This window comes from Pithys albifrons, chromosome 17, assembly GCF_047495875.1.
Source record: "Pithys albifrons albifrons isolate INPA30051 chromosome 17, PitAlb_v1, whole genome shotgun sequence".
NCBI lineage: Eukaryota > Metazoa > Chordata > Aves > Passeriformes > Thamnophilidae > Pithys > Pithys albifrons.
The window spans coordinates 15284954-15298282 of record NC_092474.1 but is presented as its reverse complement, the minus strand read 5'-3'; the positions used below and the strand labels follow the sequence as shown (position 1 = coordinate 15298282).

Here is a 13329-nt window from a genome sequence, read left to right as displayed (position 1 = left end):
TAAGGTGAAAACGAAACCTGTAATGTGGTCCTCCAGACCCACCTGAATCAGGGCTGCAACATACATGTGTGAGATTTGCCTGAGCTTCCTCTGCTCTAAGATGGACAGTCCCACCTCTCACAACGTCTTGTGTGAAAGGTGCTCAAGCCCATCCTCCTTGAGGCCATTCACTGAGCTGCCTCCAGCAAGTCCATGTCTCTTGGACTTGCCCTTGGGAGCCCTGCACTGGACACAGCACTCCAGCAGTGGCCTCACAGCCACCTTTTGTAACCTGCTGACAACACCCTTGATGTAGCCCAGGATATCATTCACCTGCTTTGTCCTGAGGACACACTGAGCTTGTGGCCAATGTGATGCCTCCCAGGCCTCCTTCTGCAGAGCTGCTTTCCAGCTGGGTGGCCCCTAGCATGTCCTGGTGCTGGGGTTGTTCCTCCCCAGGGGCAGGACTCTGCACGTCCCCTGGTTTAACCTCAGGAGATTTCTGACAGCTCATTTGTCCAGCCTGTCCAGGTCCATCTGGATGGACACATGACCCCTGTTTTGTCAGCCACTCCTTTCAGTTTGCTGTCACCTGCACATTTGCTGAGGGTGCCTTCGCCTGCCACCCAGGGGATGAGGATGTTAAACAGGCCAGGGCCCAGCACAGACTCCTGGGGACACTGTGTGCGACCAGCCTCCCATAAAACTGCTGTTCACCACTACCCCTGGATCCAGCCCTCCCACCTCAACCTCTACTTATCTGCCCATACACCAACAGCATCCCTTAGGAGGAGCAGACAGGAGGCAGTTCCCAAGGTCTCCCTGCAGTGCAGGTGGACACTGCCCCCTGCTGTCTGCATCTGCCAACTGCTCACTCTCTCACGGAAGCGGATCAGGTGGCCAAACAGGACCTCCACTTGGAGAAGCCGATCTGACCCCTCAAAAAGTTGTTCACGTGCTTGGCGATGATTCCTAGGACTATCACCTTCCCAGGATGACGGTGAGGCAAACCAGTCTCGAGTCTCCAGGTCCCCTTTTACACCACTCCAGAAGCCAGCAGAGACATCAGCTCTCCTTGGTCCTGTCCCAGTTGCAATCATTGATCACAGGTTATCACCAGTGCCCCCGTGATGGCAGGAGCCACCTTAACACCTGTGAGTCAACCCCACCAAGACCCAGGGCTCTTGTCCTCTCCAACAAGATCCTCCTCTATCTCGTTCCTTACTTGATCAGGATATTCCTCCTCCTCAAGCTCCAGCTTTGCCCAGGCACTGGCAAGTACAAAGCTGAGGACAAGACATGTCCCCCATTCCTTCCAGGTGTGCGCATCCACCCACATGCGCACACGTGAGTGTGCACCCTAAGCATAGGTGTTCATACCTGCCTATGCTGTACTGGAGTGCGCAGGCACTGCTGTGCACAGGCACAGCAGCACCCACACACAAAGATACACATACGGCCAGACAGCTGCACACACAGCTTCACACCCACAGCCACACAAGGCCATACACACACAGCCGTACACAGCCACACACACAGTTGCACACAGAGTCACTCACACTCACAGCCACAAAGACAGGTGCACTCAGAGCTACATGCACAGCCACAAACATAGCTGCACACACAGTCACACACAAACAGCTGCACGCACGCACAGCTGTCCAAGGATGCGTGTGCACTCAGCCCTGCAAAGACTCCACAAGCAAACCACAGACATCAGGCACATGCTGACGCAACAGCCGCAGTGGTGAGCACAGCCATACACAATAATGCACTAAGGCAGGCAGGCATTCACGTGCAGGGGCAGACGTGCATATGCAAGGGCAGGTGTGCGAGGGCAGGTGCGGACTTGCAGTAGCCGCTGTGCACGCCCCAAGGACGTGTGTAGGGCACGGCTGTCACACACGTGTGCAAGGACAGGTGTGCATACAAAAAGGTGTGCAGGGACGGGTGTGCGCATTTAAGGACAGGCATAGGGGGCAGAGGAGGGGGCGCGACACAGCCGTCACGTGCGCGGGGGGCGCGGCGCGGCAGGTGCGCGGGGAGGGGCCGCTCCTGCGCCTTTAAGGGCCACGCAGGTGGTGGGTGTGACGTCATGGTGCGGTGACGTCACGTGGCGGGGCCGCAAGGTGCGTGGGGCCGGGTCGGGGCTACTCCGGTCTGTGCCCGCTGATGGACCCGGCCCGGCGCGGCAGCGCCGACCGGGGCTCAGCCGCCGGCGCGGAGCTCTGGCCCGGCCTCCCGCGCGGCCCCGGGAGCGCTGCTCGGCCCCCGCCCGACGCCGGGGTTTCGGCGGCTCCTTTCCTTGGCGGCGGCGTCCCGGTCGGCCGTAGGAGCTCCCGGCCGGACGCCGCCTGCGACGCCGTCGGGCACGGCTGCCCGCGGCGCGCCGTGCCCGAGGAGCGGCCCCCGGGCCGGACCCCGTCCGAGGGGTTCCTGCTGCCGGCGCTCCTGCCCCCCGGGCCGGGCGGCCCTCTGTTCCCCACAGCGCCCGGCCGGGCTGCCTTCCCCGTGCCGGAGCGGCGGGAGATGCTGCCCAAGGCGGAGTCCAGCGACCACATCGCGGCCTGGGCTGGCCCCGCCGTGCCTCGCGCCCCTGCGCTGCCCAAGGCCGTCTCCAGCGAGTTCCTCGCCGGCGGGTGGGCGGGCCTGGCTCCCCGAGCGGAGCCGGGCGAACTGCCCCGCCTCGGGCGGCCCCCTGGCCGTCCTGGCCCCGGCGACGTCTGCGATCCGCTGCCGGGCTGCCCGGGACGGGCCCCGGAGAACGGCGCGTTCCGGTGAGCGGGTCCGCGGGAGTATCGCGGGGACGGGGGGCGCAGTGCTGGGGGCCCCGCTGTGCGCTGGAGTTGCGCCTTTCCTCCCACTGTGGCGGGTTCAGCTGGAGGGTTTGGAGAGCGGGACTGCAGTCAGGCAGGCTCCGGCCGGGAGAATGCCTGGTGCCGCTGGCCATGCGGAATATCCTGACAGAGGCACTGGTTACCTGCGCTGTCCCCGAGCGTTGGGGGTTGCGTGGGCACTGCTCTCCCTCCCTGTTGAAACGTCGCCTGTGATTGAGGCCACTCCTCGCTGCTGCCAAAAGAGCCTGTGGGCCTTTTGCTGGTGCCCGTTGCACAATGGGCATTTATGTGTTTTGTGAGACGTGGCTTTGCGCTAGTGAAGGACACTACTGCGGGCTGTAGCACTGCTGTTACATGCACTGGCCTGGCCTTTGGGGCTGGCAGGGGCTGAGGACTGAGATCCGGGTCCTCTTTGCCAGGAACCTGAGAGATGTGTGATTCCTGGGGAAGGGAGGGGAAGAGTTTTCCAGAGACAACCTGTCTCGAAGGCTGCCCGCTGTGCCAGCCTGCTTGTGTCAGCCAGTGGTGATGAAAATGAGGACTCTTTGTCCTGGTTTTTGGAATTTCAGATGCAGATCATGGGGCAATTTGGTAACAAGGACCTGTCTCCCTCAAACAGGACTTAGGAACCTGGCATATATGCCCTGACTAAGCTTCAGCCTTGGCTACTTCTGTTGCCAGCAGAAAGCTTCCTTGATGGAGCTAGGGTCTGAACAGGGGGACAGAAACCCCTCTGAGCCCCTGTGTTAGCCTGTTCTTCCTTTGTCCTCCCAAGCATCACGGTGGTCACCTGGAACGTGGGCACAGCCATGCCCCCGAATGATGTGACGTCCTTGCTGCACCTCAACACGGGCCAGACAAATGATGTGGATATGATCGCCATTGGGTAAGAGGGTGAGGTGCAGGGCCCCCTCCTCTGCCCTGCCATACCCCTTTTCAGGGGGATCCCCACAGCCCTGGGGCATGGGGAATGAGAGAGCTGAAGCCCCAGCCTCCCTGGGGCATGGGGAACAGGCAGGGATGTGCATTGCAAGTGGTAGTGTATTGGAGAAGGTGATGGAGAATCAGCTCCCTGTAAAAATGTGAGTGCTGAGAGGAACTAAAATCCTCGAGTACTGATTAGACTTGAATCCTTGATGAACCTGAGGCTGGCAGCACTAGGCAAAGTGAGCCTTGCTCTTTTCTGTGAGCCATGGCAACCCTGAAGTTAGGTCTGCTGAGGCATTTAACTCATTTGCCCAAGTCCTCTGGGAGTGTTTTCCTCCTCTACTTTTGTATGTGGTATGCAGGCCTCAAGGGCATAGATCTGCTGTTCTCCCACAGCTGGATTGGCTCTGTGTCCCTGATACACAATGCTCCTGGCAAGGCAGCACCACAGTACTGTGGTGAGGTGAGCTTGCCAGCATCTGAGCACAGACTGGTCCCTTGAGGTCTGTAGTGGTGTGTGGATTCCTGCTAAGGCCAGGGCTGTGCTGTCTTTGCACAAGGAGCAGGAAGCAGCCTCTGCCTGCAGGTGTGATGTGGGAGAGCTGAATCTGCCTCCAGGAGGCTCCCAGGGACTGCCCTGGAGCTCCCAGCCCTGGGCATAATGGTGTAAGACTGAAGCACCCAGAGCTACAACACTGTGTTGGGGCCAGTCTCCCAGTACCCTCGGTCTTGGGGGGCAGTGGGATGGGACAGTGCAGGCTGTGGAGATAGACTCGAGATGGATGGGTGGGATGGTGGGGTGGAGCTGACAGCACAGGACCTGTTGGGACCAGGTTTGGTCCAGGGCAAGGTATCCTGCTACTCCCCACCTCCTGGCATCTCTACCTGTCTCCTTCCTCTGACCTGTGTCTTTGTGCACCAAGTACCTGATATTTTTAAGCAAGACCCTTCCTGATTCTGTGGTTCTCTGCGGACATTCTTTCCCCTCTTCACTAATTGCTGAGCTGGGAGGAGCACTACTAACTTTCTGGTTGCTGCTGCTCCGAGCTGGGAGGCTTGAATGCATCTGGACACCCTGTCCTGGTGAGACTTGACTTCTCTGTAGATTCAGCTGAAAGGCCCTGTAAGCCCCTCTTGTACCCTGAGATGGGCTTTTGGCTGCTGCCCAGCCCTGTGCAGCTGAACTGCTTCTGCTTTAGAAAGGGCCAAGGCCTCCTGTGTTCAGGGCCATTTGTGCCTCCTGCCAGTACATAGCCCAGCATCACTGGAGCAAGGATGTGCCTGGTTTGTGCTTGAAACCCAGGGTCTTCCCTTGATCTGCCCTTCCCACAATGTACTGCTCCCCAGTACTGTGCTTTGGCAACTCTCTCAAGGAGTTCTCACTAGCTGGGACACAGACATTTTCCTGGTGTGACTGAGGGACCTATCCCTTTCCTCCCAGGCTGCAGGAGGTGAACTCCAAGATAAACAAGCGCCTGAAGGATGCCCTTTTCACAGATCAGTGGAGCGAGCTCTTCATGGATGTGTTGAGTCCCTTTCACTTCATCCTGGTAAGGAGTCCTGAAGAATCTGGCAGCTAGTGTTCCCTCTGCCTGCCAGGCAGGTGTGCCACAGGGAGAGAGAGTTGGACTGCAGGGCAGAGGGATGTGCAGGTGGAGAGCTGGCTGGAGAGTCAGCCTCCAAACAGTGTGTGGGGGCTGGTGCTGTACCCCACCAGCAAGCTGTCTGGTTTGTGCACTTTTCCTGCACTTAGGCTTCCTCTCTGTTGCTTTGGGGCCACTTCTTGTTGCCCACTGCATCGAACCAGGGTGCAGAGGTGAATGTGGGAACTGGCCTGTGCTGCTGACATAAGCCTGTGGGCCTCAGGGTAGGTTCAGCTCCCCGAGGCACTCACCCCAGAGCACATGTAAGCCCAGCACCTCTGAGGCTCAGGCTTGGCTGTCAGTGTTCAGGAGATGCAGACACATCTCTCAACTGAATGTGCTCTTGGTCACCTGCAGGATGGGAGGGTACATAAAGGGTGGAGATGCTGGCTCATGGCCCCTGTGGGCCCTCTACCATCCTACTCCCATTCCAGGTCAGCACAGTGCGGATGCAAGGTGTGATCCTGCTGGTGTTTGCCAAGTACTACCACCTGCCCTTCCTGCAGGACATCCAGACAGACTGCACTAGGACGGGGCTGGGAGGCTACTGGGTGAGTGTGGCCCTGGGGGAAGGTGGCAAGGGCCAGGCTTCCCAAGGAGTCATGGGATCCTCTTGGTGCAGGGCAACAAGGGTGGGGTGAGTGTTCGTCTCTCCATCTTCGGCCACATGGTCTGCTTCCTGAACTGCCACCTGCCAGCACACCTGGAGAAGGCGGAGCAGCGCAAGGAGGACTTTGCCACTATACTGCACATGCAGCAGTTTGAGGGGCGTGTGGCCAGCGGCATCCTGGACCATGAGTGCGTACCCCACCACTTTGCTCCCCACGGCTCTAGTGCCACCCCCAGTCCTTGACCCCCTCTGTGTGGGGTCTGGGGTCTATCCTCTGCATCCCAGCACAGCTTGGAAGTCTTGCCTGCAGAGCTGCAGAATTGTCCCATGGCCCAGTGGGAACTCACAGTGGTGGGGTAGGTGTTTAGAAGGGTCCTTGGTCTTCTGTAAGGCATATTCAGGCCTGGTGCAGCTCCTGCCATACTAGTGCTGTTGCAGTTTGGAACTGGTGAGCTGGAGGGCCCAGCTCTGCACAGGCTGTGTGATCTGATGCTGGTGTGTGCCTCACTGTGGAAATTTCCATTTTTGGTTTCAGCTCAGGGAAGTCTGTCCTGTTTGGTTAATGGTGCCTGGTCCTACCTTGCAGAATCCTGGCAGCTGGCCAGGCTGCCAGCTGAGTGCTGACCTGTGCCAGTGCTCCCAAGAGCACTTGTGCTGTGGGCTGAGGCTGCACGCAGGCTTGGGAACATTTTCTCATTGCTGTCCCTGACTCTGGTAGCCTCAGCCCTTTCAGCCTGTTTTCCTCCCTCCCACCCACAGCCTCGTGTTCTGGTTTGGGGACCTGAATTTCCGCATCGAGAGCCTGGACATCTGCTTTGTGAAGTATGCCATTGACAGCAATGTCCTGAGCCAGCTCTGGGAAAAGGACCAGGTGAGGAACAGCCATGTTCCCAGCCTCCACTGGGCCCTGAGCAGTTTGACTCTCCACAAAACTACCTGTGCAGCTGTGGGATAGGACATGTCCCCTTGCAGCCCATAAGGCGTGAAGGGCACTGGCTCTCTTGTCCTTGTCGGGAAGGGACAGCAGAGTCTCAGGCTGGACTGGATGGAGCTGTGCATGTGCTTCCCTTACCAGTGTGTGAGGAAGACCTGAAACATTGAATCTATGAGCTGGCTGCTGGCATGGATGGATAAACAGAGAGCTGTGGGAGGTGGCAGGAATGAGGCAAGGATGTGACTGTGTGTGAGAGTGGAGAGATCTTGGGAGGCTTGTGGAAGGGTCTGGTCATGGCGGCTGGTGTGCTCTTTTACCTCTTCTCTTCCCCACAGCTGAACATTGCCAAAAGCACCTGGCCTGTTCTCAGAGGCTTTCAGGAGGGACCCCTGAACTTTCCACCCACCTTTAAGTTTGATGTGGGCACCAACAAGTATGACAGCAGGTAGGAGAGCATGCTGTACTGCCAGGGGGAGGCAGTTTGGGTCGAAGCCCACTGGCCCTGCCCAGCAAAAGATTCCCCTCTGTGCCCTGCAGTGCCAAGAAGCGAAAACCTGCCTGGACTGACCGCATCCTGTGGAAGATCAAATCTCCCAGCACAGGGCTGGAGGCAGGTGGGCACCGGCCCAGCCAAGGTGTGCTGTCAGTGAGCCAGCTCTGCTACTGCAGCCACATGGAGTACACTGTCAGCGACCACAAGCCAGTAGCTGCCATCTTTGCTGTGCAGGTGAGCGCTGTCCAGGACTGCTGGGAATGCAGTCAGGAGCTGCAGGGGCCAGATGCCCAGCTTGTGGGGGGGGCTTACTTTACTTCCACTTGGCAAACTTGGCTGCCTTGCCCCTGGCTGGCGGCTGCTGTGGGTGTATGCACGGCAGCCCAACCCCAGAGGTGTGCCCCTGGGCATCAGGGGCAGCTCTTTGCCATGCCCTTGCTCACCATATACCTGTCTCTGACAGTTTGCTTCCAAGGTGGACAAGCCTCCGGTTGAGATTTATGTGGCTGACGAGTGGAGCAGGCCTGAGCAAGCAGTTGTAAGGTACAAGATGGCTGTTGGCTTCCACCGGAGCTCCTGGGACTGGATAGGACTCTACCGGGTAGGGGCTTGGGGGCTGTTGGGGCTGGAGGGAGTGGGGAACACTGCACAGCACTGCGGGGTCCCTTGTGAGCTAACCCCCACCAGTGAACATGGGTGCACAGTGTGGAGCTGTGCCCTCCCTTCCCCTGGCAGCAGGATGTGGCCCTGCTTCAGGAGGCTCAGGTCCAGCAGTTCCCTCTTCCTCCTGCTCTGTGGGCCCCACAGGGCCCTGGTACACCTTAAGGGGGTACAAAACAACTCTGGGGCTCTGTGCGTAAGCAGAGGGGGCTGAGCAAGAGGAGAGTGAAGGCCAGGCATGGGTGTTGGTGCCAAGTGGGGCTGATGTTTCCCCACTCACCTGTGTCCTATGTAACACAGGTGGGCTTTCGGCATCCTAAAGACTACGTGTCCTATGTCTGGGCCAGAAGTGATGATGGGGAGCGCTGCCTGGAGAAGCAGCTGTGTGCACAGGTAAGCTGGGGCCAGCACTGCTGCCTGCTGGCATGTCTGCCCCACTATAAGAGGACAATGGCCCCTTCATGCCCTGGATGGGGGAGGATGGCACCTTACTGCTTTGTGCTGAGCTTTGGTGTTGGCAGCAATGATTTGTGCTTTTGGCTGGGGCTGGAGGTGGGACCCCTGTGCCCAGCCCTAGTGTCCACCAGGTGTCTCCGGGTTGCAGGTGATGTTCTCTGAGGAAGTGCTGCCCAAGCGGAATGGCGAGTACATCCTTGGATACTACAGCAACACCTCCAGCAGCATCGCTGGTGTTACTGAGCCCTTCCAGGTGAGCACAGCCAAGAGACTGAGGGGCTGGGCAAGGCAGGAGGGGATTTGTGTATGGGTCCCTGGCTGGGGGAGGTCAGCTGCTGTGGTACCCCACAGCCCCCTGTGAGGGTCAGCCAGCAGTGCTGATGCAGGGGTGCAGATCTCCCTGCCCAGGTCGGAGGAGGACAGCAGCCCCACGGACAGCTCAGGCAGCAGCTCAGAAGAAGATGACAGTACACTTGTCCTGTTGGCCCCCAACTCCCGTAGCCCCAGCCCGGGCAAGATGAAAAGGCACCGGAGCCGGAGCCCCAGCCTTGCTAAGTTCCAGGGCCTCATCCTGCGGCCATCAAGCCGGGACAGGGGGATGAGCCGCAGCCCCTCACCCCAGAGCCGCCGCGGCCTTCCCAGGGATATCCCCACCATCCACGTGCCCCAGAAGAAGCTGGGGCAGGCAGCTAACAGCCCAGAGGGCAGCTCTTTCTACCAGACTGTACAGGAGCAGGGTGGCCCCCGCTGTGTCAACACTGACAGCCCCCTGGCCAGGGCTGACCCTCGGAACCTGGGCCTGCTGCCTGCGCTCCGCCTGGAGATGATTGACCAGGCCCTGGGCCGGCGGCGGGAGAATGTGGACCCGGGCTACTATCCCTGCCGAAGGATGAGCCCCACCAGCCCCCCAGGCTGTCACACCTCCCTGAAAGAGCGGTGCAGCCCCCAGGAACTGGACAGCCATAGCTGTGCCATGGGCCACTGATGCAGTGACACCCTCTCTCCTCTCCATAGCGCGCTGTGTGCTTTCCTCTGCCACTTTCCTGCTGAGACACCCCCTCCCTTATTTATTGCAGTGACTCCTCACCCCTGTTGAGTGTCTGGCAGGTAGGGGTGCTCCCCTCTTCTCCCCCTAGCCCAAGCTGCTGCCCAGGGGAGGGCTGGCAAAGCCGGCCTAGTGCAGTGTGGGGAGACCCTCATGAACTTTGAAGTGCAGGACTCGTCCTGTGACAGAAGTGCTGGCCTTGCACCTGAGCTGGCAGGGTAGACCAGGGCTGGGCTCTGGCAGGAATGGCTATGGGCACAGAGCGAGGACCACCCCAGGGTACCCCAGAGATCAAAGCTTGCTCCTTCCCTGCTCTACCACTGTGCCTCAGCCTGGATGTAGTGCAAGCAACAAAATAAACGATCCTGCCCACCCCTGCTGCACTGTGGTCACTGCCAGAGGGCAGGATCAGCCCTGAGGGTGGGGGCTGCAGCATGAACACAGGGTAGCAGGCTTAACCTTGGCACCGTATACCATGCTCTGACCACTCTTTATTTATCTTTTGCTGCATACAGGGACTGACCCCAGCCCTCCTACCCTGCCTGGGAAGGGGTTCAGGATCACACCTCACTGCTCTGGCCCTGCAGTTGAAGGGTCACCAATCTAGGAGGGGGTGGGCCCTGCCATCCCCCTGGCCCCAGAGCACAAAAGGGAAAGGATGATGAGTTTCCTCTTTCCTGAGCCCTTCTATTTCTTTCCCTTTGCTTTGATGCTCATGGATGGCAGCCACAGCTCCTTGAGTTTTTCTAGTCCCTCTGCCTGCTCTGGATGTGGTCCCCAGCTCCATGTCATGCTGGCAGCGGCAGTCATGCTGGTAGTCATGCTCAGTGCCATCCTTTGCCTCAAGGACCGAAAACCAAGCAGCTCCAGGCTGCAGCTATTGCACAGTACATCTTCCTCCCCTTCCTTCCCAAGACAGTGTTGCTTGGGCATCATCGAGGGATCATGTGGGGCTGAGCACCTGGCCTCTGCTCCACGGCCAGGTGCTGGCACTGCTCACAGAGGCTGCCTCTGCTGGCCTGTGTCTTCCAGTCTGGATGCTTGGCCTTGGAGCTCACACGAAAAGGGCCCCAATGCCTCAGGCTCTTTTTAAGCTGCTGTGCAGGTAAAAGCTCAGCCCTGGTCACTGTGGTACAGCTGATGGAGAAGCACTGGGAGTGTCAGTGTAACTGCAGCACTGACAGGCACTGCTCGCCTCACAGGCTGCTCGTGGCATGGCAGAGCAGGGGCCAGTGCTTGCACTGCTGGTTTCATGCCCCATGCAGGCCACAGCCCCTTGACCCTCTGCACTTACCTATGCTGTGACCCCCTGCCTGGGCTACAAGCAGCATGCTCCTCCAGAACAAAGCAGTCCATGGTGATGTAGTCAGCCAGGACCGCCACCTCCACGTTAGTGCAGTTCCTCACCCTGTGCAGGCACCCCACCAGCCTGCAGGCATGGGAAGAGAACAGTCAGCAGGTGCTGGCCAGAGCAGACATCCTCCCTCCTCTGCTCCCAGACTGTCTGCACACACTGCCCTTTCCTCCTGGACGCACACCTGCGGGTGCAGTTGCAGTGGAGGAGTGTCTGGTTGTTCACGTTGTGCAGCTGGTACCTCACCTCGTGGGGTGCGATCTGGTGCTCACACTTATCCAGGTGTTTGTAGCACCTGCACACCATGCCTGGGCCTGAGGACAGCAAGGAGGTGAAGGGCACTCCCAGCACCTGACCCCACCAGGATGAGGCCTTGAGACACCCCAGCTGTGGTGCATGCTCTGCCTGGCACCAGCTCACCCTGCTGCCTGTGCCCTTCCACAGCAGGCACTGGGGTGGGTGCACACCACGCCGAGGTTGGGGTGGGTCTGATGCTGCTATTCCAAGGGCAGGCTGAGCCCCCAGCCCCTTGCTCTGCTCCTCCCAGTGCACTTTTTACTCCAGTTGGATCCTGTCCCAACATGGTCAGTGCTGCTGAGGGGCCAGGCTTCAGCCCCCACTGCACTGCTGGCTGCCTGGTTGTGGGCTCAGCCTTGTCCCTGGGCAGCATAGGGATACCTGGGCCCTTCTGGGCTGTCTCAGGTCTCCATGCCTGGCGGCGCCCGGGCTTTGGCCTCAGTTTCTGTCGGAGCCGCTTACGGCCTGCTCCAGAGGAATTCCTTCCCTGTGCCGTGGGTTTGCCTCTCTCCTCAATGGGCAGGCTGGGGTAGTACTGACTCTGCTGCACCATCCTGGCCAAGGGCACTACACCGTTACGCTCACACCTGGGGACACCACGTGCTGTCAGAACCTGCACACCAGCCCAGGCAAGCCCTGCCCGGGGGGGCAAGCCAGGCAGGGTGCGCTGGGGGCCAGAGCATCCGCAGGCACTCACCCGCCCCACCAGTGCCACTGGACGCACTCCTTGCTCTCTTCCAGCACGAAGCACGGCACCTCTAGCAGGTTGAAGAAGGTGACGCCGATGATGTTGGAGACGGTGTCGTTGATGCCGAGCAGGCACTGCCGGAACCTTGCGGGGAGGGACCGGTGAGCGGGACGGGTCTCCCCAGCCCTCCCTGTGCCGCTTCCCCGGCCCCGGGCGCACCTGGCGTCGCAGTCGCAGTGGGACACGGTGTGCAGGCGGTAGTTGCGGATGCCATAATTGAACTGCAGCGCCGCGATCTGAGCCCAGCACTGGTCGTGCTCTCGGCAGCACCGGTCAGGGCCGCGGAACAGCCCTGCGGAGGCGCCGGTGAGCGCGCCCCGTGGAGGGAACCCGGGTGCCCCCGCCGCCCCCCGCGACCCCGTACCCAGCTCGCTCCAGTTCCCTGCCGAGTCCCCGGCGCCGCACCACAGCGTGCCCGGCAGCGTCCAGCCCCGGCGTCGGCGGCGTTGCGCTCCCGGCTTTGCAGGGTCGGTGCAGGCGGCGCGGCGCCTCCACAGCACGGACAGGGCCCGGCGCAGCGCGGCCCCGGGCGCAACGGGAGGGCGGCCCGCGCAGCTGGCTCGGAAGGCGCGAGCGAGGCGCGGGTCGCGGCGGGCCCAGCAGGCGCGGAGGCGGCCGGGGGCGGCCCAGGCGCTCTCGACCAGCCCGGGCCCGGTGTCGGTGCCGGTGTCCAGGAACGCCACGTACCGCGCGCCGCCCGCGCTCGCTGCCTCCCGCACACACACGGCCCCGCCGGGCCAGGCGCGCGCGCACGCGCACAGCGCCGCGGAGACCAGCACCAGGCGCGTCCACATCCTGCACGCCGCCCCTGCAACCCCCCTTAACCCGCACCCCCCTTTAACCTCGCTGAAAACCCGCTTTAACCTCGCTTTAAACCCGCTTTAACCTCGCTTTAAATCCATTTTAACCTCGCTTTAAATCCATTTTAACCTCGCTTTAACCCCGTTTTAACCTCGCTTTAAACCCGCTTTAACCTGCACCTCGCTTTAACCCCGTTTTAACCTCGCTTTAAACCCGCTTTAACCTGCACCTCGCTTTAACCCCGTTTTAACCTCGCTTTAAACCCGCTTTAACCTGCACCTCGCTTTAACCCCGTTTTAACCTCGCTTTAACCCCGTTTTATCCCGCACCTCCCTTTAACGCCGCGCCCGGCAGCGCACACAGCGCTGATTCGCCCGCGCCGCGCAGGCCCCGCCCCAGAGAAGAGCGGCGGGAGGTGGCCCGTGCCAGCACCCCTGGCACCGCTTCATTCGGGCAGCGCCCATGCGGGGCGCCTCCCCCATCCCAGGCAGTCCTCATTCCGGCTGCCACCCCCATCCAGGGCATTCTCTCATCCCAGGCACCCC

The 13329-nt window shown here is 60.4% G+C and overlaps 2 protein-coding genes across 3 annotated transcripts; one reads left to right on the top strand and one right to left on the bottom strand.

Annotated features, from left to right (window-relative positions):
- The first annotated feature begins 2069 nt into the window (after nt 1–2069).
- Nucleotides 2070–10001, top strand: INPP5J (inositol polyphosphate-5-phosphatase J). The gene is made up of 12 exons (XM_071572261.1): nt 2070–2756; nt 3592–3702; nt 5185–5293; nt 5821–5937; nt 6009–6184; nt 6756–6867; nt 7266–7375; nt 7468–7657; nt 7887–8024; nt 8384–8476; nt 8688–8792; nt 8934–10001. The coding sequence occupies exons 1-12, from the start codon at nt 2152–2154 to the stop codon at nt 9522–9524; spliced, it is 2457 nt and encodes an 818-aa protein (XP_071428362.1). The 5' UTR covers nt 2070–2151; the 3' UTR covers nt 9525–10001.
- A 60-nt stretch (nt 10002–10061) lies between these two features.
- PLA2G3 (phospholipase A2 group III) lies at nt 10062–13118 on the bottom strand. 2 transcript variants are annotated; one of them, XM_071572051.1, is made up of 7 exons: nt 12348–13118; nt 12143–12275; nt 11933–12067; nt 11359–11822; nt 11123–11252; nt 10879–11013; nt 10062–10721 (listed from the first exon to the last, which is right to left on the bottom strand). In XM_071572051.1, exons 1-7 carry the CDS (start codon nt 12775–12777, stop codon nt 10517–10519), a joined length of 1632 nt encoding a protein of 543 aa, XP_071428152.1. In that variant the 5' UTR covers nt 12778–13118; the 3' UTR covers nt 10062–10516. The 2 variants fall into 2 exon arrangements, with proteins under 2 accessions (XP_071428152.1, XP_071428153.1); XM_071572052.1 differs by having other exon boundaries at nt 11617–11822.
- Nucleotides 13119–13329: the final 211 nt, after the last annotated feature.

Excerpts from the sequence above, each read along its gene's own strand:
- INPP5J (XM_071572261.1), top strand. The coding sequence starts at position 2,152 with ATGGACCCGGCCCGGCGCGGCAGCGCCGACCGGGGCTCAGCCGCCGGC. Across the intron at positions 2,757-3,591 it reads CCGGAGAACGGCGCGTTCCG|CATCACGGTGGTCACCTGGA; the intron begins GTGAGCGGGTCC and ends TGTCCTCCCAAG. Across the intron at positions 8,025-8,383 it reads ACTGGATAGGACTCTACCGG|GTGGGCTTTCGGCATCCTAA; the intron begins GTAGGGGCTTGG and ends TATGTAACACAG.
- PLA2G3 (XM_071572051.1), bottom strand. The coding sequence starts at position 12,777 with ATGTGGACGCGCCTGGTGCTGGTCTCCGCGGCGCTGTGCGCGTGCGCG. Across the intron at positions 11,823-11,932 it reads CAGTGGCACTGGTGGGGCGG|GTGTGAGCGTAACGGTGTAG; the intron begins GTGAGTGCCTGC and ends TGGTGTCCCCAG. Across the intron at positions 10,722-10,878 it reads GGCAGGGGGTCACAGCATAG|CTGTACCACAGTGACCAGGG; the intron begins GTAAGTGCAGAG and ends CTTCTCCATCAG.